Source organism: Palaemon carinicauda, chromosome 4 (genome assembly GCF_036898095.1).
Source record: "Palaemon carinicauda isolate YSFRI2023 chromosome 4, ASM3689809v2, whole genome shotgun sequence".
In the NCBI taxonomy this organism is placed as follows: domain Eukaryota; kingdom Metazoa; phylum Arthropoda; class Malacostraca; order Decapoda; family Palaemonidae; genus Palaemon; species Palaemon carinicauda.
This window is the reverse complement of record NC_090728.1, coordinates 24,564,204-24,588,205: the sequence shown is the minus strand read 5'-3', so window position 1 is coordinate 24,588,205 and position 24,002 is coordinate 24,564,204. Positions and strand designations below refer to the sequence as shown.

Here is a 24,002-nt window from a genome sequence, read left to right as displayed (position 1 = left end):
CTGAAGAATGGCTACTGAATCTCTGACGCACTGTCAGACAGATCCCCTAAAGGGAAATAGACTGAAGGTTCCCTGCAAAGAGTCTTCGCTGTAGGTGGGTCCAACTTAAAGGAAGGCAGTTTCGGGATTCTGAACCCTTCTGTGGAGGCCCGTTCCCCTTTCCCCAGCAGTCGTGCTGAAAGGCATTTGCGGGGAGGGGAACGAGGCGATGGGGACCTGTTGATGAGATGTACCTTCGCCTGGAGAACCTGTTCATGGCCGCTGTGTGAGTGTGATAGTGAGCGCTGGTGCATTTTTGACTGCTGGCGCATTGGTGAGCACTGGTGCATTGGCAAGCACTGGATCTTAGAGCGCAAGTGCGCAGGAGAGCGCTGGTGCGCAGGAGAGCACTGGTGCGCAGGAGAGCGCTGGTGCGCAGGAGAGCGCTGGTGCGCCGGAGAGCGTTGGTATGCAGTAAGGCGCAGTCCAGAGTGTTGCTCAGTCTCCTTAGAATACGCAGGAGGGCACGGGAGCACAGGAGAGCGTTGGTGCGTAGTAAGACGTTTCACAGGGTGTTCCACAGTCTTCTACAATGCACAGGAGAGCGTGGGCGTGCAGGAGAGCTCTGGCGCGCTGTACAGTGCTGTGCAGGAGGTTGCTGGAGATCAGCTATAGGAGAATGCAGGTGCACAGGTGAGCGCTGGTGAGCTGAAGAGCGCTGGCGAGCTGGAGGTTGATGAGAAAGCTTCGGCAGTGGAGAGCACAGATTCGCAGTAGAGCGTTGCGGCTGGGAGAGCATTGTCATATAGGAGAGCATTGGCGACCCAAAAACCGAGGTTGCTCAGAAGCGCGCTGAGGATTTGGTGAGCGCTATTGTGCCAAGGAATGCTTTTGCGCCAAAGAGCGCTGTTGCGCCAAGGAGCGCTGACGAGGTTGGGCTGGAGGGCACAGTTGCACTGGCTAGCGTAGATTGGCTGGTGAGCTCTGGTGAGCTAGCAAATATTACTTCCTAGAATGGCGAGGCTGCGCTGTAGAGCGCCGGAGATCGGAAGATTGCTGGGGCATTGGAAGGCGCTGAGGACGAGCAGGAGATGCTGGCGAGTGCTGGTGCACTGCAGGGCGCTGGAAAGCTGGAGAGCTTTGGCATTCAACTGCAAGCTTAGGTAGGGCCTCCTGAGGCTGTATCAGAGATAAAAATGGAGATGGCAGGTCGGCAAGTTGGTTGGTAGGAAGAACAGGAACCGAAATGCGGAGGAGAACATGGGCGTGTAGGAGAGCACAGGGGCACTGTTCAGTGCTGCGCAGGAGGTTGCTGGAGATCAGCTATAGGAGAATGCAAGTGCGCAGGTGAGTGCTGGTGAGCGTAAGAGCGCTGGGGAGCTGGAGGTTGCTGAAAAAGCTTCGGCATGGGAGAGCACAGATTTGCAGTAGAGTGCTGTGGCTTGGGAGAGCGTTGTCGTATAGGAGAGCATTGGCGAACCAGAAACCGAGGATGCTCAGGAGCACGCTAAGGTTTTGGTGACTGCTGTTGTTCCAAGGAATGCTGTTGCACCAGGGAGCGCTGTTGCGCCAAGGAGCGCTGATGAGCTTGGGCTGGAGGGCACAGTTGCGCCAAGGAGCGCTGATGAGCTTGGGCTGGAGGGCACAGTTGCGCTGGCTAGCATAGATTGGCTGGTGAGCTCTGGTCAGCTAGCAAACGTTACTTCCTAGAACGGCGAGGCTGCGCTGCAGAGCGCCGGAGATCGGAAGATCGCTGGGGCGTTGGAAGGCTCTGAGGACGAGCTGGAGATTTTGGCGAGTGCTGATGCAATGCAGGGCGCTGATCCGCTATAGGAGAATGCAGGTGCGCAGGTGAGTGCTGGCGAGCTGAAGACTGCTGGCGAGCAGGAAGTTGCTGAGAAAGCTTCGGCAGTGGAGAGCACAGATTCGCAGTAGAGCGCTGCGGCTTGGGAGAGCGTTGTTGTATAGGAGTGCATTGGCGAGCCAGAAACCGAGGTTGCGCAAGAGCGCGCTGAGGTTTTGGTGAGCGTTGTTGCTCCAAGGAGAGCTGTTGCTCCAAGGAATGCTGACAGGACTCCTGAGGCTGTACCAGAGATAAAAATGGAGATGGCATGTCGGCAAGTTGGTTGGTAGGAATAACAGGAACCAGAATGCGGAGGAGAGCATGGGCGTGTAGGAGAGAACTGGGGTGCTGTTCAGTGCTACGCAAGAAGTTGCTGGAGATCAGCTATAGAAGAATGCAGGTGCGCAGGTGAGTGCTGATGAGCTGAAGAGCTCAGGCGAGCTGGAAGTTGATGAGAAAGCTTCGTCATTGGAGAGCACAGATTAAAAGTAGAATGCTGTGGCTTGGGAGAGCGTTGTTTTATAGGAGAGCATTGGCGAGCTAGAAACCGAGGTTGCTCTGTAGCGCACTGAGGTTTTAGTGAGCGCTGTTGTGCCAAGGAATGCTGTTGCACCAAGGAGTGCTGTTGCGCCAAGGAGTGCTGACAAGCTTAGGCTGGAGGGCACAGTTGCGCTAGCTAGCACAGATTGGCTGGTGAGGCTGCGCTGAAGAGCGCCAGAGATCGGAAAATCGCTGGCGCGTTGGAAGGCGCTAAGGACGAGCAGGAGATGCTGGCGAGTGGTGGTGAACTGCAGGGTGCTGATCAGCTATAGGAGAATGCAGGTGCGCAGGTGAGTGCTGGCGAGCTGAAGACTGCTGGCGAGCAGGAAGTTGCTGAGAAAGCTTCGGCAGTGGAGAGCACAGATTCGCAGTAGAGCGCTGCGGCTTGGGAGAGCGTTGTTGTATAGGAGAGCATTGGCGAGCCAGAAACCGAGGTTGCGCAAGAGCGCCCTGATGTTTTGGTGAGCGTTATTGCTCCAAGGAGAGCTGTTGCTCCGAGGAGCGCTGACGAGCTTGGACTGGAGAGCGCAGTTGCGCTGGCTAGTGTAGATTGGCTGGTGATCTCTGGTGAGCTATCTGACATTTCTTCCTAGAATGGCGAGGCTGCGCTGTAGAGTGCCGGCGATCAGAAGATTGCTTGGGCGTTGGAAGGCGCTGAGGACTAGCAGGAGATGCTAGCGAGTGCTGGTGCACTGCAGGGCGTGGGCAAGCTGGAGAGCTTTAGCGTGCAAATGCACGCTTAGGTAGGGCCTCTTGAGGCTGTACCAGTGATAGGAACGGAGATGGCAGGTTGGCACGTCAGTTGGTAGGAAGAAGAGGAACAGGAATGTGCCCTTTGGAAGGGCGAACATCCACCGATGGAGATCGCGAACGATCTACAGAAGAGCACAGGACTGAAGTCTGAGGACTAGCAGCAGCATCGTCGTAAAAGGAGGTCCAGGAAGAGGCACAGTTTGAGGAGCAGGAGACGACCGAAGAGGAAGCTCCTCTGCGGGGGACGGCTGCGATGACAAGGCTGAAGAGACCAAGAGGCGCCTTTTCACCAATGGTGAAGGATGACCTCTAAGGCAAAGCGGAGGACGAGCTCTACGGCGGAGATGTCCTCTAGGGGCCGTTGGATCAGCAAGCTGACCATGAGCAGCAGAAGTTCTCTGAAGAGCAGTCTCTATGAGAGAACTCCCCTGAGGGAGAGAAACACTCACAGGAGAGACAGACGTAGGACTAGGTTTCCCCCTCGAAAGATTATCAGGAACGGGGGAAACTAAGTCAGCAGAAACAGCTGGAGAGTCTGGAGGGGCAGGGGCATCGGCAGCAGCCACAGAAGACACCTCTGACACCACGATGTCGAAGAGTGCAAGAGCATCCACCTCTGAAGTCGACAACGATGGCTGCACATTTGCACCCCGGAGGATGAGCTGCAGCAAGGAGTCCTTGGAGGGCGGACCCGGAAGCCCCAAGGACGACCAAACCTACAAAACAGAAGACATAGACAAGGCCTCACACGGGGGTAGAGGTGGGTCCCCTTTCCTAGGGGAAGCAACACCATCTCTCGAGGACTGGGGTTGCCCATAAATAAAATGGTCTACGCTACTAGTCGACGGTCTCTCAAAAGAGGCCGAACAAGTAGGAGCTTTGGAGGAAGGTTGGGAAACGGAAGAAGAGGTCTTGGGTTTTTTCCCCTTCGAAGGCACCTTCGAAGGAACCTTAGAAGGAGAAATATCCCCCTTAAACTTCTTCTTCCGTCTTCACCCAAAACTCTGCCACTGGGAGGGAGACTACTCCTGACATTCATTACACTGATTACCACTATCACACAATTGACCTCTGCAGGCTGGACAAAGGGTGTGGCGATCGGTTTCCATGGCTGACATGAAGGTTCCGCAGGGCCGGCCATCGAGTTCAGGGCAGGTGTGCATGGTCGCCGAAGACAACACACACATGCACACTAACACAAAGAGAAAGCACAAATGGTAGTCCAATAATAACGGCGAAGGATGAGGAACGTCAATAATCATTCACCATCCGAGCCAAAAGCAAAGCGAGGTTAATCATAGTGTGTGTGAGTGGGAGTGGTACAAGCTACCCACCCCTAGCCCTGCTAACTAGGTTTATGGGTAGTTAACCCTGGCTAGCTTTTAATGGCTAGTCATTTTAGCTTCCTCGAAAGTAATACCCCTAAATAAGTAGCGAAGGTTTGTATTCCAGTTATGGAACAAATGGCTGTTGTAGAACAACTTCCGGGAACTTATGAAGAAGTACTTGTAAGCTGCTAATTGGTTTAAAAATACCACCTGACAAATACGTCATTGTATATGCACAGAAAGCTCCCCAAACCCTGGGAAACAAGGCATGCACAATAAGTCCCCTCTGAGAGACTGAAGGGGACTTAGTGCGAAAAACAGACTTCACATTTTGATAGACTGAAACGATAGTTATTATGCCCCAGCCCCTATTAAACATATGGAGAAAAATACCAAACTAGCCAGCACGTCCATTTCTTATAGCGAATTCTATTTTTGCTAGTAGTTAAAGCATCATATATTTACCCTAATGGGTGAATGGGCATCACCCTCGCTATTCTTATTATTCGGTATTACTGTTATTATCATTATTTTGGTACTATTGGGTGTATGAACAATGGCCAATGAAACGGGATATGTGGATGAACAGTGTGTGGGAATTGACTTTTTTGTGTAGGCGAAATGACTACTTAGTATGGCGCAAGGAGAAATGACCAGATACTAGGGCAGACAAAAAAACAAATAAATCATGATTTCAGTTAAGTTAATATTTATATGATAAATACGGTTACGAACGACTCCATAGATAACGGGATGGAAATCCCTGTTTTCTATGCTCTGGAAATCATGACAAACAAAAGCTCCCATGTATCATTATTGTTACTCAGTTTTGATTACGGTAACTTTTTTTATTACGATGACTGGTGGAAACAGATTTTGATAATTCTATACAATAGCTCCAACAGCAAATGATCAAATTTATGAACAAATTTAAGTACTTTCACTAAAAAGAGGGATGTCCAAGGTTTCGTTTGCTATATAGATCTAAGCGGCGCTAGGTCCAGAAGTGGTTTTAAAATCAAAATTAAATTTTCCGCATCTGAAAAAAACTAAGTCCCTTGACTTCATAACTCTCTCAAATTCCTCTTCAAACTGAGCTCTCGCTTGTTCGTTTGTACGATAAAAACATAGATTATGTCATCATAACATCTTCATCTGTATTCTACGTAGCAAGACGTCATCCAAACGTAATAGTTTTTAACTAGTGATAATTATCTACATTTTACTTGGGACCAGCATTTTAACAAAACTAGAATCACGTGACTTGAATACCCCATCAGGTGACAGTTTTACTAGGAAACTATCACTTTTCGATACTTTTCACACAATTTCCACTTCTAATTTTTCAGTCTTTTGAGAGCCATGGTCGTGTGTGAATCTTCAGCTTCTGGTGCGGTTTTTCATTTACCATCTACTTTGACATCAATTTCTTTAGATTTTCACCCAAGTTCTTGTCTCAATTGTTATTTAAATTTCCGTATATTTTTTTTTTCATTAATGTGGTAACATTGAAAGAATAATAAAGTACTGCCAAGATCACGGTGTTATTAAAAGTGAAATTGCCACTATATTCCACCCCCTGTGGATGTGAGGGCTGACTTCAAATTACCAGAAAAGTATTTCGGTGTGACAGAAGGCATGTTGTATTGAAAAGCAAGGGAAAAGTTATGAGAGTGTATCTTTTACATATCCATTTTCAAGGGAACTTGAGTTGAAAAGTCTCATTTAGATATAGAATCTAATTTGTTACTTGTATATAGTTACAATGGTGTTAAATTTAGTTATGAATTTGTTGAAAATTAATTAAGAATTTCTCATAAAACTCTTAATGATTGGTGCTCATTCATTCGTGAGGTTATTGTGCATTGGGTATTGAGTCGGACAGGTGCAGCTCACCTTTACCATCCAACCTAAGTAGCCTAAGTACACAAAGGGTTTTAGGCTGTCTTATATTTAATATGGCTGTGTAAGGGGTGGTCGCAGGGGGCTTCAGAATACGGCTACTAGGTTAGGTTAGGTGGTTTGTTTAGGATAGCTGGTGGCCTTGTTTATCGCTAATTCTACATGTGCCATTATTCGTATGTTAAAACGGATTCTTTAATTCATTCCCTACCCAAAAACCCCGGTTTCCCACTAGGGGTACCCCAAGATTGGAAAGGTTAACACATAGAGTGAAGATACTGTTTCTTCTCCTCCTCAAAAAAAGAAAAAGAAAAAAAAAAGATTCTGCTTCAGATAAAGCATTAAGTAATCAAAATTATTAGTTGTCGAGCTATTGTAATGAATTACCCACATTCTAAAATTGTTAATTCAAATAACACAATTAGACAGGAGCATTGGATTTTAAAGTGTTTCGAACTCAACTGATGATGATACCCAGCGGAAAGCCATATCTTTTCAGTTATGGTAGTCGACCCCCATAACTCAAAAACTATGGACTTCCGCCAGGAATCATTGTAATTCACGTTCAAAACACAGCAAAATACACAAAAAGTCTTATTTTCTACAAATATTTTATTGCACCACTATAATTTTACCCAGTAGTCTTACCTTATGCCTAATTAAAAAAAAATAGCCAACGCCTGTTTATAGTGCAATGTAGCCAGTACTATACAATTACCTTATACCTAAAACCAAAACACCTTCCTCCTTTTCATATGATATTGCTAGAGTTGATAATACTCGTTACCAGGCCAATGGTCTCCCAGAGATTCCAATGATTTTAGTTGTTGTTGACTTTATTTGTTTTGATTCTTGAAATGATTTGACGCTTGGATGAAAACAAAAGCATCGTTAAAGGCTCATCGGTTCGGGCCAATTTGTAACACACACACACACATATATATATATATATATATACACAATATATATATACTGAATATATATATATATATATATATATTTATATATATATATATATATATACATATATATATATATATATATATTATTTTTATATATATATATATATATATACACACACATATATATATATATATATACTGTATATATATATATATATATATATATAGTGTACTTTGGATGTACAGTTGAACTTCTATTATTTTCTGCCGGTTTTATAAAACGTATAATTGGGAATAGTAATATACAATCATATTAGTATTAACAACTTAATATTTTTAGTTACGTGAGATAGAAGCAGATGGCAATTTCACATAGACAGGTGCAAATGCAATAATAATAAAACTAATAATTCAACTAAATCGTATTTTTAACAAATTAGAATAAAACTTGAAGCTTTTAATTTTTCTTATAGACTTAGTCATAATTCAGAAAGGAAACATTCAAGTTATATGAACAATTATGATAGTGGCAATACCTGAAAATACGGCACCTGAAAATACGGGACTGTAACCGTACTTTCAAATATATCGACCTTAGTAGTAATACTGTATTACTACGGCCTCCATGGTTGAAAGAGTTCGTGTTTGACCGCAAGACCAAGACAATCTTCAACAACAATACTGTATTACGATTTTCAAGTAACAGTGCAAGATAAAATCACGGTTACCTATTTTACTGAAAACAGCTGAGAAACGTATATTTTTATGGAGAATTTCCGATTAAAAAATAAGTTTTTAAACAGTATACAGACAGTCTTATTTGTTATCCGCAATATAAGACATCATGTCTTCTGTACAACTAAAATCCGTACTATTATAGAATAGAATCATGAGAGAGAGAGAGAGAGAGAGAGAGAGAGAGAGAGAGAGAGAGAGAGAGAGAGAAAGAGAGAGAGAGAGTCCTACGACGATAATTTTGCCACTGATACTCCTAGTAAAGGCTTGGCCAAATTTCTCTTCCAGTTCTCAAGACATTAACTCTTAAGAGATCCCTTGAGCGTAATTGTTGTGTTGAAACACAGCTGATTTCTCTCTCGCTTCTCACTGGATCATTATTACCAGGGCCTTGATTATTACTTATGAGCGCCTCTCGCACCAACTTAGCATACCGCAAATTTCGCATACAGTATTTCTGCAAAACTTTTCAAATACAGTTTTGATTATTCGAACATTAATTCATGTTCCATTGCTTAAAATGCATGAAAAAAAAGTAATTTTTATTTACATATAATTATTACTATGGGTCGGGAATATTTTATAATGCAAATAATGTTCCTCAAGGAAATGGTACCCAAATCTCTGCTTATACTGTATTCTTAGATTTATTTCTCCAGAAAATATAATCAAACTTGTAACAGACATTATGCGTCCTTGTTGAATAATACTAACATGTTATCTTGACAGGATAGAAGCACTTTATCATAGCGCTAGAATTCTGAAACGTCTTCTTCTCTTCAGGTCTTGTTGTTTGATAGGCAATTCTGTCTGAAATGAAGTGGAATATATAAGATTTAATTTAATAGACAAGTTTCTACCATTCTAAGCAAAAAACAGGAGTCATTATTCATCAATGTGAAATCTCAGATCTAGAAAATATCAAAATTAAAAAGGACAAAATAATGATTAGGAACAAATTGAACGTTTTATCAGGTCTGGTTTCAATTTTCACTTATCATAATTGGTAATGTTAAAACATTTCATCCAATACATTCGTCTGACCGAGAATCGCCACACATTTCCATTGGCTTGATTAATTGGACTGACAGGTAGCAGAGATGTGAGTGACTTCTGAGTAATTGTTTCTTTAACATTATGTTCTTTTTAGCTAATTGTAATAAACTAGTCAGCAGTGTGTGACTGACAGAGGTGAGGAAATCGTACACAATATGCAAGAGTTATCTATCAATCTAAATAAGGAGGATATTCAGGTGGGGAAATTTCTGTCTCTTATTTCGCCCTTCATTTAATGATGGCCCTAGCAGAGTTTTTTTTTATTTTAATTGATACGAAAATCAAGGAAATATTCTTCCAAATGTACGCAAAGGAAATAGTTAATTTTCCAATTTTTATTGTATGGCGTTAATTTCTTTTGATTAATTATGTAAACTTAATATCATTATCCCCATATGACGCATGGTTTTAAAATCTGACTTTCACTCATGTGCAAATAGGATTTTTATGATCTTATGAATGTACAGATTTTATAGGCCTAATTTTCGGTGAAATGGGGAAACAGGTTTATGTAGATGTTGGAAACTGCCACGAAATTCTAGATGATTCCTTGCCATTGCAAGAGAGTTGCATCAGGAAAAGTTTATTTTTGTGTAATAGTGAAAGGCTTTAGAGCTGTTTTGTTTTGTTTTAATCATCAGGTCTTTCCATGTTGATGTTGAGACTCCATAATCTCAAAGTCATTCTTGTGTATGAATCTCCCCAGTGGATTGAGTAAAAAGGTTTCAACACTTGACTGCATGGGAAGAGGGTGTGGCAGGCTGATAAGGTGCGTGGGTAGATTGCCCGGAACTTGTGTTCGGACGGGGCCCTTAGACATTCAGCCATAGCCAGTGGCGATTCTAGGGGGGGGGGGGGGGGGGCAGGGGGGGCCATGGCCCCCCCAGTTTTTTGGCTGGCCCCCAGCTTGGCCCCCCCAGTTTTTGTTTCCATATCCTAATTCTAAATAAGCTTAGTTTAGGCATATATAATAATATAATATAATATATAATATAAATATATACCTTATAAATTATACAGTATACTATATATACACTCAAATATCCCATCCTATCACAATAACTAGACGTAATCACAAAAAAAAAAAAAAGATGGTAATGTTGCTAGATTAAAATTATTGGAATTTTTTTTACACCTCCGTCCTCCTCGCCCGCTTGTGTTTGTGTGACGCGAATCAGACGCGTATGTTTCTTTCATGTATGATGTGATGATGTGATCAGTACATGTAGTCCGTTTCTGTGAGACTGTGAGCCGGTCAAGTCAGTTTTTACCCGATTAGTGTCTTATTGAGTGTCTAAAGCATAATTATTTGTGCATAAGTGCATTTGAGCATAAGTGGTATTCATTATTTCGTCTCATACAAAGTGGGAGTAGACTAGTGGCTATGAGATATTCGATCTTTATGTACAGTATGTGGGTGTTTCACATAAGAAGCGGATACGAAAATAGAGTAAAAAAATAATTATACGAAATCTTAGAAAAAGAATGAGAAGAATCTGACAGGCGGGTGTAAAGTAGCAAACAATGTACACTAATTTTTTTGTTATATGATGTAGGTCTATATCCCAACTCAAGTTTTAACCCTTCAACCCAGTGTTAACCTTTTCACAAACAGATCTGACAAAAGCCAAATATAAATATTGTCGTTAGCCATATTTGAAAGAAAATAACTAAATAGGCCAAAATACAAGTAGCTGGTGAGTCGGTGACAATTAACCCCATTTTATTTTTACATAGAAAACAATTCCTATAATAATAAAAATCGTCTAGGCCTAATTGTATCATAATTTTTGTGATTCGTGAATGTTGGCAGTGATAGTGTAGGCCTATATGTGTATATATTTATTATACTGTATACATGTTATACACACACACACACCCACACACACACACATATATATATATATATATATATGTGGGTGTGTGTGTGTGTGTGTGTGTATGTGTGTGTGTGACAGTGTGTGTGTGTGCGTGCTGTCATCATCTTCTATTCTTCCAGTCGGTAGTCGGCAAAACCGTAAATTTTATCACATTTTTCTGTGGTGACAGGTGTGTTGTGTTAATTGTGAATTACGTGTGATTATTTTATTTAATTTATTTTTTTTTTCAGAACTTACTATCACAGATAATTTTATTGTACTATAGACAATCATGGATAAATTTGTAATTAAAAAACGCAGTGAATGTGATACACCATTGACAGTAAACCTTGAATCTGATAAACCTGCTAAGAAGTCAGAGGGAGACTGTGATCGTGAAAGTATTGGCAATGGCAATCCTGCAAGATCAAGTTCACATGATCATCCAACAAAGAAACAGAAAAAGGAAGATTCTGCACCAGCTGACATTTCTCAATCTGCTTCTGAGAATCCTATTCAGGTACGATTAAAAGAGTATCCAAGGCATAGTGAAGGAAAGTCTCATGCTTGGTCTTTTGTGGGGGCTTGGTTCGACAAATATGAATGGGCTGAATATTCTAAAGAACGAGATGCAATGTTCTGTTTTGCATGCAGGCACTTTGCTCCACCAACATATGGCAATGCAGATGAAGCATTCATAAAGAGTGGCTTTAGACGATGGAAGAAAGCACATGGAAAAGATGGTGCCATCGAAAAGCACATTTCCTCTCAGTGCCACAAAACTTCTTGTATTGCATGGGCGGACTATCAACGAAATAAAGCTGATAAAACATCAATTGCTCAGTGTATAAGTGAGGCATACCAGAAGAAAGTTCTTGAAAATCGTCATTACATAAAGACATTAGGTGAAATAATCCTGTTGACTGTAACACAAGACATTTCGCAGAGAGGACATAGAGAAGGTGATGATGAACTGAATCCAGGAAATGTTCGTAAGATTCTCAGATTCACTGCTAAACGTGATCCTATTATAGCTGATAGAGTAGAAAGTGGTCCAAAAAATGAAAAATACACTTGTTCTGCAATACAGAATGAGATGATTGACACACTTGCATGTATGGTGAAGGAAGAAATTGCAGAAAAAGTTAGGTCATGTCATTACTTTTCTGTTCAAGCTGATGAAGCCAAGGATGTTAGTAAGGCAGAGCAGTTGGCATTAGTTATTAGATTTTATGATGAAATAGCAAATTGTATTCAGGAGTGCTTCATTTCTTTCACTCAGATGGACTTGTTGGATGCTGCCTCTATCACAGATATTATTTTGAAGAGTTTGGATAAACTGGGGTTGGATTACAAATCTTCTCTTGTAGGATTAGGATTTGATGGGGCATCAGTGATGAGTGGAGGGATTAGTGGTGTTCAGAAACGAATTCGTGATAAAGCTCCTTTTGCATATTATATACACTGCTATGGACACAGGCTCAATTTAGTGTTGATAAATGTTGCAAAGTATGTACCCGAAGCTGCTGAATTCTTTAGTTTGCTTGAAGAACTCTATATCTTTGCTAGTAACTCGGTAGTTCATGAGAAATTCATTTTGATACAGCGTGAAATGTTGCCTAAAGAACAAGTACGAGAACTGCAGCATCTCAGTGACACAAGGTGGTGGTGTCGGGCCACTTCGTGTGAAAATGCTCTACTCCGTCTGCAATGCATAATGAGACTTTTGAAGGAAATTTCTGAAGATGACATTGGTGCCCGAGCTGTATCCGCTCGCGGTTTGCTTGCCCAGATTGATGCAGAGTTTGTTTACTTATTGCAATTTTTCACAGATATTCTTGGAAAAGTTAATAAAGTGTCTACACAGCTACAGGATAAACAAGCAGACCTAGGAAAAGCAGCAAATCTAATTTCGTCACTCCATGAACATTTAGTTAATGTACGCAACTCTGACTTGAATGACCATTACTCTGAGAAGGTTAATGAACTCTGCAGGAAATGCTGCATTACACCAACAACAACAAGAAAACGGGTAAAGAAACCTCGTAAGCTTGATGGATTTATCGTGTTTGAAACAAGTGGTCAAGGATCTTCTGTTCCATGTCATGTGCAACACATCAGGATTTTCTATGAAGTCCTAGACTGCTTAATTAGTGAATTAGACCGTCGTTTCTCCAAAGAGTCAAATGCAATTTTCTGTGGTATTTCAGCTCTCTGTCCTGGAGGACAGACATTCTTGTTAGAAGAAGACTTGAAGGCATATGCAATGGCATACTCGGTCAGTCAAAATGATTTACAATATGAGATCCCTCTGGTGAAGAAATTACTCACGAAAGAGCCAATACAGCCTACATCCATTACACAATTCCTGTCATTCCTTAGTCCTTATAAGGCTGCATATGACTGTTTGTACAAACTATTGTTAATATCTGTCACTCTTCCTGTTACCAGTGCTTCTTGTGAGAGAAGTTTTTCAAAAATGAAATTAGTGAAAACATTTCTCAGAAATTCCATGACCAGTGCTAGATTGAGTAATATCGCATTACTGTCCATTGAAAGTGCACGTGCCGAGGGAATTGATTTAGACTGTTTTGTTGATGAATTTGATAGCCGGCATGATAATCGTAGAATTAAGCTGCACTAAATATACGTACTATAATCTACTTCACCTCAGGAAAGGGAAACTCGCCCTGTTGGCAACACTGCATTACTTCATGCATGCTTGCATGGGGTTTTAATATCAACATAATATTTACATTACATTCATAACTCATGATTCATTCTTGTTTTGAAGATATTTTTGCCATATTTTTGCGATTTTGTTAAAAATATATTGCAAGAAATACATATAAATTTTTTTTCAAGTAATACGAATAACCTCCATTATCATAATGTTTGTGTAGGCATACATGTATATGTTTTACAAATGCAAGTTATGAAAGTAATGAGGTGTAATTATTGTCATTTGTTATTTCATTAATGACATAATATTGTCTTCAGAGTGCCACCTAGCCACCAACAATAAATGCCCCCCCAAAATTTATATTGGCCCTGAAGTGGCCCCCCCACTTTCAGAGTCCTAGAATCGCCACTGGCCATAGCCCTCAAGGGTGCAAGACCCGACCAGTATGGTCAGGGTCTAGCCAGATCTCGGCCCACGAGAATCTTGGCTCAAGAGTATGGCTCCGCCTAGAGCAATCTCAATTTACAGAGTTACCAGAGAATTAGTTCTCCCAAGAGCACACACAACGACAACTGGCACTCAAAATATTAAGCAGTGAGATGCAGCCACTCAACCCCAAGAGGATGACTGCTAGGAGGACCAGGAAACCAGGACCATACTGGAACCGAAATGAAGAGTTTTAGTGGTAGAGAAAGAAATGATAGCAGCAAGTCCAAGTGAGTAGGAGAGACTGGGAGAGGAGAGAAGGATCTTTAGTGGTAGAGAAAAGGAGCAGTTCAAAGCATAGTTGCTTATCCTTGCTCAAGAGGGGGGGATGAGATACTAGGGGAGAAAGGGGGGATTGAATAATATTGGAGGGAGACTGAACAAGGGAGCTGACGTTTAGCTACAAGCTGGAGAATCAAGGGTATCAGCTTCTCAAAGGGGAAGGACTCTGCTTGGGAGACGAGGGTGGAGACTGAAGGGGAAGGAGGTGGAATCTGGCTAGGAATAGGAGTGGGATTGGTGACTGGGGTAGGAGTAAGGGCAGTGGCCGGGGTAGGAGTGACTGGATCAGGATCAGTGGATGAACGATGCAGAGGTCTGAAAAGTGGAGCACCTTGGGGCTTTGGTGGCTGCTGTGGTGCTACTGCTGTATAGGCAGGTGGGAAATACAAACGATTGAGGATAACAATGACATAAAACTGTAACAATCTGAAACATGCAATGCCAAACTTAAACAGGTTTTTCCATTATCGGAGAGAGAGAGAGAGAGAGAGAGAGAGAGAGAGAGAGAGAGAGAGAGAGAGAGAGAGAGCAATCACATTCATTACATGTGTACCCCCGTAAATCAGACATGCATGTGAAATAGGGTGCCCTTGCTTTAGGGAGACAAACTGTAGGCTGGTCATCTTGTAGGATATATGCATGTTTTAGGCGATCAATTGAGACCCAGTGTTCTTTTCCACAAATATCAATCAAGAAACCCTTCGGTTTACGACAGATAACAAGGAAAGGGCCCATGTAATGGGGTGTCAGCGGGGGCTTGCAAGTTTCGGTGTGCACGAAGTCATGTGATGTGGTGTTTAAATCTTTTGTTACTTGTCTCTTCACTGGGGGCTTGTAAGTCTGGTGACAAGAAGTAAATATCCCCACAACTTGATGTAGACACTGGAGATTATCAGAGGAGGTTGCAGACAAAAAAGTAAAAAAAAAAAAAAAAAAAAAGCAGGCAGGTACGACCATTTCAGCTATTGAAACATCCAGGGCATCTTTAGAAGTGGTCTTTAATCCAAGGATGACCATGTTAAGCTGAGTAAAGCAGTTGGAGTGCTTGCAGCAGGACATCAAAACGGCTTTGAGGGTACGGTGAAAACGTTCAACCATATTGTTTTCAGCGGGGTTGTATGTGGTTGTCTGATGATGGTTGATACTCAGGAGATTTGCTAATAATGTCCACAATTGAGAGGTGAAAGTGGTACCTCTGTTAGAAGTAATATGCTCAGGGATACCAAATCTCATTATCCACCCTGAGAGTCAGGCAGATGTACATGAGGTAGAAGCAGTTTGCTGTGGGAGGGCTTCAGGCCAACGAGTGGAGCGATCAATAATAGTAAACAGGTAATGATGTCCTTTTGGTGTGCGTAGGGGCATACTCTGTTATTGACATGAATGAGGCAAAAAGACGGTGAAAATGAGGAAAGGTGCCCACTCCTGATTCTGTGTCGTTGTACTTTTGAAGTTTGAAGTACAGGTAAGACCCAATCCTTAGTAATCCCGTTCTAAATGAACTTGTGAGTGTTGGTTAACATAAGTTAACAATTCCTATTATATATAAGGTTCTAATAAGATTATGATTAATTAATTTGAAATATGTTAAAAATGTTAAAAATAAAACTAAAAACGAAAAGGTGAATTTTGTTTTTTAAATTCAGAGATCCTTACAGTAGATTATAAAGAAGGTAATGGCTGATTTTATACTTATATGCATTTATGTATACATAGATATGTGCATACACTCATAGACGCATGCTCGTCCACAACCGGAAACCCTCCCTGAAAGAATAGACTGACGGAACCCATATTATTCACAAAGACAACAACTATGGCAGGCTTATAATACCTGAAGCTGTTAGCATCACCCTTCAAGGGCCACCAATGAATATCCAGCTGGATTATAATCATACACGCTCTTCAAGGTCCGAGCGTGCGTCTGATTATTTGATGGTAATGTTTTCATGCCTTACACAAGTACATAAAAAAGAAAAAAAAAAGGGACGAGATATAATTTGATTGATATAAGGGATGAAAACAATCTATCAACAAATAAAGGTCAGTTATGGTTTCTGGACAGAAAAACGTTTTTGATAGATATATCTATCTATAAAGAAAAAAACAAAAGACTTATTACCCTGAAATTTCATTAGGACAATAAGATTAATTAAAAAGAAGATATAAAAGGATAAGATTGTCAAAGGAATCACTACAAATAAAAGAAGAAAACAAATATCATAAGTAACTTTGGAGAGACGGTCATTTAATAAACTCGGAAGGTTCCCTGAGATGGTCCCCAATCCAGCGTTACTCTCGAGCACAGTACATTCACTTAACCAAATGGGAAAAGTCCAGAGAAACAGACAGATATCAAGTTCTTGTCATGTCCAACAACCAAACAGATTTTGTTTGCTACAAAATTTATTTCACTTCTGTTATATCAATGATTCTACTTCAAGCATAAATTACTATAGAGAATTGAAATGTTTAATTATGTGAATGGGAATTTACTATATTACAGCCTTTGATTATTTTGTTTTATTAATGCTTGTCTTTTCATCCTCGAGTCTTCCAAGTTATAACTAAACCTATCACAGATTATATTAATGAGGTCGAAAGACTTTCTTAGAGTCTCTAACGCTAAACATATTTGCGATTAGTTCATTACCCAGCGTTTACTGAATAGCAAAGCTTGGCGCTCTCAGAGGGAGCCTAAACTGAATGAATGTAATTACATCCTAAATTCCTAAGTCTATTGACAAGTCTGCGAGAATTCTTCACTGATAGTGAGAGTAATCCTTTCATTCGAGGTTTTCGCTTTTATTGAAGGGTTAAAATATTCATCTTTGCTACTGCCATTGTCCTCTGTCATATTGTTTTTGAGAACTATTCGATCAATGATCTTTCAACCGAACTCGATTTAACAGTTTCATCGATTCCTATCTTCAGTCTACGTCTACAAAATTGAAAAATGTGTGGGAAAAAGAATAAAAGTTGCGAGGAAAAATGGGAGTCTAAAAGGAAAGAAAAATATCCGTCGGTAAAAGAATATGGACCGAAGTTATACAGCAAAGCCAAATTCAAATCTTGTAATAGAATTACTACGTAAATTCAAAAGAAAACGAGAGCAAAAATACATACACTGTTAGACGTAATTGTGAAATTGGGAATTTTTTTTCAGTCCCCAAAAATCCGTTAAATGTCATTTGGTACCAGAAGGTGAAAATAAACGATAGAGATAAAGATTTTTTGGACGATCATTGGAAACCTTTAAAAGAGGGTTTTGGGAAGCCAGTGGGAAAGGAATTTACAATGTTGAATAAGGTAAGAGTTGCAGAAGAGAAAATAATCTCTCTCTCTCTCTCTCTCTCTCTCTCTCTCTCTCTCTCTCTCTCTCTCTCTCTCTCTCTCTCTATATATATATATATATATATATATATATATATATATATATATATTGGTAACTCACACATCCTTTATCCTCTCTCTAACTGTCTGTGGTTGTCAACCTGGGGTCAGGCCCACCCCCACTACCCGCTGCGGGGGGGGGGGGGGGGGGGATGGCGAATTTTCCACTGGCAGGAGGCGAGACTGAGAAATAAGTAAACTTTTATCTCTACTATACAAAAAATGGTTTATATACAACAGTCCCAACTATGTACTCCATTCTAACTATGTTTATAACCATATACAATATGTTTATGAAGCTGCATTTCTATATTCGATGCTGTCAAAACCAAGGACAGAAACAGGCTGAACGTTAAAGGGGTCTTTTGATGTGCAATGTCCGGCAATTGGTCACGCTTTCAAGATAATATTAAGGTTATGCCAAAACCGGTTACTACGGGTTATTCAGGATTAACAAGAATAAGGTTGCTTTGAATTAGCGTTAAGCATCTCATTAAATTATCAAGAAAATAAGCTCAATAGATATGCTGGATGCCTATGTTATCAGTAAGGAGTTGATGTTAAATCAAACGCTAAACAAAAAACATACATTTCCTTTTTTTAATATAAAAGGTGTGTGAGAATATGTTCTCTTTGAATGGAGATGCAAGGGAGCGTGGGGATCATCTTCGGGTGAACGGCGGTGGACATAATATGCTCCCCAATTTCCTCACGAAGATTTATTATAACAGATGCTGGAGAGGAAGTTGTTAATGCTATTATGAAATATACATTGAACACAAATAAGTAAAAACTAACAAATAAATAGATGATATACTTTATTATTATGTTCGATGTCAGATTTAAACTTTGACTGACGTATCCCATTATTCACACAAGAAGTTGCCAAACACTAAATATTGCAGAAGCTGCCTTTAAGTTGCACGTAAACATTAGATTTTCTTTAATAGATATTATTTTTCTACAAATTGAACTATTAAGAAAAAAATCCGGTCTTCTGTATTTGCAACAAAGTGAAAATTATAACTATATAGCATCTAAAAAAGCTCTGGATATAAATTAGGAAAAATACGATTTTTTTTTAAAATAAAAATTTCATAATCTTACGGCTGGGGCAGAATAGAAATAAACAAACATATTTTATGGAAGGGAAAAATATATAAATCATAAAAGGAGAGTCCTTTTTTTACATGAGAAACAAATCCAAATCTATTCTTATTTCAGATAATGAAGACAAATACTTTTGTTCATTGTAATTGAAGGTTATCATTCAACGTTAATCCTAAAGATATCTTGAATCAAATTTAATTCGATTAAATTCGCTTATTAATCTGAAAACTTATTAAGTTTATATTTGTAAGATCAGAGTTCACTGAATAGTCAGAATTCTTTTTCATTTTCATCTCCACTTTTCACTAGCTCCAAATCTTTTTATTTTCCAGTATAAAAGTTTTCCTTCGTTTGTGATTACATTTAGAAATATTTTCCAATCTCTGGAAGCGATGCATTTTTTCAATCAGTGATTTTATCCTTAGAAATTGACGCTGTTTATTCCATAGAAAATCGTTAATTAAGAATCATCATCATCATCTCCTACGCCTATTGAGCTTTTAATTCAACACTTCTCCATTCATCATCTCCTACTTCACGCTTCATAGTCCTTTGTCATGTAGGCCTGGGTCTTCCAACTCTTTTAGTACGTTGTGGAGCCCAGCTGAATGTTTGTTGAAGTAATCTCTCCATCTACCCCCAATCATAGTCTCATCCACATATGGCACTCGAGTAAGCTCTCATATAGTTTCATTTCTAACCCTGTCTTGACATTTAACTCCCAATATCAGTCTGAGGACTCTGTCCTGAAATCTACTAAATCTATTGGAGATTGTTTCATTGTCATACCATGACTCATGTCCATAGAGTAACACTGATCTCACTAAACTGATTTATAGTTTGATTTTTATATGTAATTTCAAGCGATTTTGTGTTCAACTTTTACTTAACCTGAAGACCCTCTATTAGAGATCATAGTTCCCAAATACTTAAATGATTCTACCTCATTAATCCTTTCTCAATTCAATATTTTATCTTCCATTGCATACTCCATTCTCATCATCACTGCCTTCCTTATATTTATCTTCAGCCAACCTCGTGGGATATTTCAGGCCTTCTGGTAAGTAAACATGGCAAATCGTGTGGTGTTCTGCTAACAAGAAGATCATCATCAGCATACTCTAGATCTGTTAAATTCCTATTACCAATCCAGTCCAATCATTCTCGACTATCTCTTACTGTTCTACGCATTACAAAAATCCATGAGAAGGATAAACTACATCGGTGACAACACATCCTCTTGGAATACTCTAATGTTCACTGGATATTCATATGAAAAAGACTCCACTAACATCAGCGTTGCACTTGTTATGGTCACGAACAGACTTAATCAAATTCACATATTCAAGAGGAATTCCATAAAGAATACCTAAAGATAATTCTAGGCCCATGTAAAGATCAGTTGAATTTCAAATACTTTACCATTCTGCTGTCAACCCTCCTAAAACAGATGAAGCCTTAATTTATGTATACTATACAAATAAAATGTACAAATATATATATATATATATATATATATATATATATATATATATATATATATATATATATATATATATATATATATATATATATATATATATATATCTATACATATATACATACATATATATATATATATATATATATATATATATATATATATATATATATATATATATATATATATATATATATCATGCAAATGGTTCACAATCCAGCGCTACTCTCGAGGACACTGCATTAATTGAATCGAAAAAGTCAAGCAAAACAGACTTCAGGTTCTTGTCATGTCCAACATTCAAGCAGAATTTTATTTGCTGCAAAATTATTTTACATCAATGATTTTACTTCTACGAGCATAAATTACCAAAGAGAGGAATAGAAATTTTAATCTCGGTAATAGGAATTTACAATCATAGCCTTTGGTTGTTTTGTTTTTATTACTTTTTTCTTTCCCTCTTCAAGTCCTCCAAGTTTTAAGTAGAGTATGAATGCATTATATTCGATGTGGTCAAATGACTTTCTAAGTCTCTAACGCTAAACATATTTGCGATTAATACATTACTTTATGTCAAATGCAATTAGCAACGTTTGGTGCTCACAGAGGGAACCTAAACTGAATGAATGTTTTTCTTCTAAGAATCTGAAGTCTGTTGACACGTCTGCGAGAATTGTCCACCGATAGTGAGAGTAACTCTTTCGTTGGAGAGTGTGTTTTATTTGAAGGGTAGAAACCTTTCATGAGAAACAATATTTATTTGAGGTCTACGTACTTAGGATTCATCCGTCTTTCTTGAAATATTTTAGGCATCTTTCCATCCTTTGTATTGCAGTTGTCCATTGTTATACTGAAAGACTGTTCGTTTAGTGATGTATCACAACACAACTATATTTGACAGCTTCATCTCTCTTTTTGTTTAGTCTACATCTAAAAATAGGGAAAATATCTTGGAAAAAGAATAAGTTGCGAGGAGGCAAGGGAAATATGAAAGAAAAAAATCTGTTGGTACAAATATATCGCCCGAAGTTTTACAAAAAATCTGAACTCAAATTTTCTAGTAGACATTTTATGCAATTTATAATGAAAATCTAAATATAAGATTATGATTATGTTCTTTTTTTTCAGTTCCCTAAAATCAGTCAAATGCCTTCTGGCATCAAAAGGTAAAAACAAAGGATAAAGATAAAGTCTCTTCGGATGATTGTGGGATACTTTGAAAAGAGGGGTCTTGCGAGGACAGCAGAAAGGAGTTTATAATGACGAATGAAGTACGAGTGGCAAAAAAGAAGATAAAATTGAAGTTTAAGTATTCGTAGCCGTACTTTTATCTTATGTTGTAGTCTCTCTCTCTCTCTCTCTCTCTCTCTCCTCTCTCTCTCTCTCTCTCTCTCTCTCTCTCTCTCTCTCTATATATATATATATATATATATATATATATATACATATATATATATATATATATATATATATATATATATATATATATATATGTATATATATATATATATATATATATATATATATATATATATATATATATATATATATATATATATATATATACACATATAAGTATTTGTATATATATATATATATATATATATATATATATATATATATATATATATATATATATATATATATATATATATATAAATATATATATATATATATATATATATATATATATAAATATATACATATATGCATCTATATATAATATATATATTTATATAAATGTAATATATATATATATATATATATATATATATATATATATGTATATATATATATATATATATATATATATATATATATATATATATATATATATATATACTATATATACATATATATGCAATATATATAAATACATCAACATCTCCAGCTACGTCCCTACGCCAGCACAGGAGCAGATTCTTAAGATGGGCCTCAAATGTCACTTTATCACCCGACCTAGACCAACCGACAAGCGCCTGGAGATAGAATTACTTGTAGATTCCACCCTCAACGTTCAAGAACGTGGTGCCCTCCGGACGACTGACGCCCTTCAGCCGCTTTTGCTCGCTGAGGCCCTTACTGATAGGGGCAGGTACAGCAGCGGCATCGTTTCTAAGGAGATGAGAGCTGATGCTAAAGAGCTTAAACAAGTTGCTGGTGTCACCGTCCGACGGGCCGACAAGACAGCAGCTTTTGTGCTCATACACTGAAGAGTACTACGAGAAATTGGACGCCATCCTCGCCGACCTGACTAAATTCGAGCGCCTCACGAGCAACCCTTTGGAAGACATCAAGAGAGATGCAAATCGCACCATCGAGGGAGGCCATTAACGCTGCAACTAATGCCGTACACCTGCCCATGATTTCGGGGGATTTTGGACCTGGTTACCTCTACGGCAATGTAAAGACTAACAAACAAGGCAACCCACTTCGACTAATCATTAGTCAATGCCCTATGCCGACATACCAGCTGGCCAGGAGGCTGAACGCGATTTTGAGGCCATATGTCCCCGACCGCTACTGTGTGGCCTCCTCTGCCGAATTCCTAGAGAGGATCAAGGACGTCTGCGGAGAGGCGGTCATAGCATCGATGGACGTTGAGTCTCTGTTCACCAATGTCCCTGTTGATGAAACAATCGACCTTATCGCTGATATAGTCTACAGGGACGAGGCGTCACCGGAATTGAACATCCCAGAACAAGCCCTCCGGACACTCCTAGCCATCTGCACTAAGACGACCCCCTTTACTACTCATCGTGGGCACATGTACCTACAGAAGGATGGCGTGGCAATGGGCTCGCCCTTGGGCATGCTCTTTGCCAACTTTCACATGGGAGTAGTAGAGGAGAGGGTCTTCTCCCAAGTCGAGTGCCCCCCTCGCTTACTTTCGTTACATTGATGATACCTTTGTCAAAGCTACTTCCACCGAAGCCATTGAGAACTTAAGGAGGACTTTCGAGGACAACTGCGTCCTCCACTTCACCCTCGAAAACAGCGTGGACAACAGTCTCCCGTTGCTGGATGTCTTGATTTCTTCTACCAACGAGGGATTTCACACCACTGTCTACACCAAGCCTACAAATCTCGGCATGTGTTTGAATGGCGAGAGTGAATGCCCTGCCCGCTACAAGCCCTCGACCATCAAGGCCTTTGTATGCAGGGCATTTTCACACTGCTCATCATGGACAGACACCCACAAGGAGCTGGAAAGGGCCACACATCAATAATGGCTATACCAACATGCAAGTCCAGCGTGAAGTGAGGGCACCTATTGACAAGTGGTATGGGTCCTCTGCGGTAGAAGGGTCCGACAGCGCCAGCCAGGGGTCCGACAACAACAGAGATAGGTCCGACACCTCCACCAACGGATCTAGTGATATTAAACTATACTACAGAGGCTTCATGCACGCAGAATACCAGCGGGATGAGAAGGCCATCAAAGTAATCATCACCAACAACGTGTCACCTACCGACGAGACCACGAAAGTGAAACTTATCATCTACTATCAGGCTGCTAAGACTCGCAGTTTGATTATGAGGAGTAATCCAGCGCCCCCTGATAACGACCCACTGAGGAAGACGAATGTAGTCTACTCCTATCAATGCCCAGTCCGAGGATGCCCCGGCAAATACATCGGTATGACTACAATGAAGCTTTCGAAGAGGAT

At 39.8% G+C, this 24,002-nt stretch overlaps 3 protein-coding genes across 3 annotated transcripts; 1 reads left to right on the top strand and 2 right to left on the bottom strand.

Moving 5' to 3' along the window:
- Nucleotides 1-981: 981 nt before the first annotated feature.
- Nucleotides 982-2,092, bottom strand: LOC137639311 (ataxin-2 homolog). Its single transcript, XM_068371591.1, has 2 exons — nt 1,683-2,092; nt 982-1,276 (listed from the first exon to the last, which is right to left on the bottom strand). Exons 1-2 carry the CDS (start codon nt 2,090-2,092, stop codon nt 982-984), a joined length of 705 nt encoding a protein of 234 aa, XP_068227692.1.
- A 1,145-nt stretch (nt 2,093-3,237) lies between these two features.
- On the bottom strand, nt 3,238-21,174 carry LOC137639310 (ras-associated and pleckstrin homology domains-containing protein 1-like). The gene is made up of 3 exons (XM_068371590.1): nt 21,107-21,174; nt 14,471-14,774; nt 3,238-3,831 (listed from the first exon to the last, which is right to left on the bottom strand). Exons 1-3 carry the CDS (start codon nt 21,172-21,174, stop codon nt 3,238-3,240), a joined length of 966 nt encoding a protein of 321 aa, XP_068227691.1.
- Nucleotides 21,175-22,633: 1,459 nt separating this feature from the next.
- Nucleotides 22,634-23,233, top strand: LOC137639309 (uncharacterized). The gene has a single exon (XM_068371589.1). The coding sequence runs from the start codon at nt 22,634-22,636 to the stop codon at nt 23,231-23,233; it is 600 nt and encodes a 199-aa protein (XP_068227690.1).
- The last annotated feature ends 769 nt before the right edge of the window (nt 23,234-24,002 follow it).

What these genes read in the sequence shown, in the direction of transcription:
- LOC137639311 (XM_068371591.1), bottom strand. Translation starts at nt 2,092, where the DNA reads ATGCCATCTCCATTTTTATCTCTGGTACAGCCTCAGGAGTCCTGTCAG. An exon ending in CAGCCTCGCCGTTCTAGGAA is followed by an intron (nt 1,277 to 1,682) that starts GTAACGTTTGCT and finishes CCTCCTGCGCAG; the next exon opens with CACTGAACAGTGCCCCTGTG.
- LOC137639310 (XM_068371590.1), bottom strand. Translation starts at nt 21,174, where the DNA reads ATGGACAACTGCAATACAAAGGATGGAAAGATGCCTAAAATATTTCAA. An exon ending in GAAAGACGGATGAATCCTAA is followed by an intron (nt 14,775 to 21,106) that starts GTACGTAGACCT and finishes TGCATGTTTCAG; the next exon opens with ATTGTTACAGTTTTATGTCA. An exon ending in TACCCTTGATTCTCCAGCTT is followed by an intron (nt 3,832 to 14,470) that starts GTAGCTAAACGT and finishes TCTGTTTTGTAG; the next exon opens with GTTTGGTCGTCCTTGGGGCT.
- LOC137639309 (XM_068371589.1), top strand. Translation starts at nt 22,634, where the DNA reads ATGCAAATCGCACCATCGAGGGAGGCCATTAACGCTGCAACTAATGCC.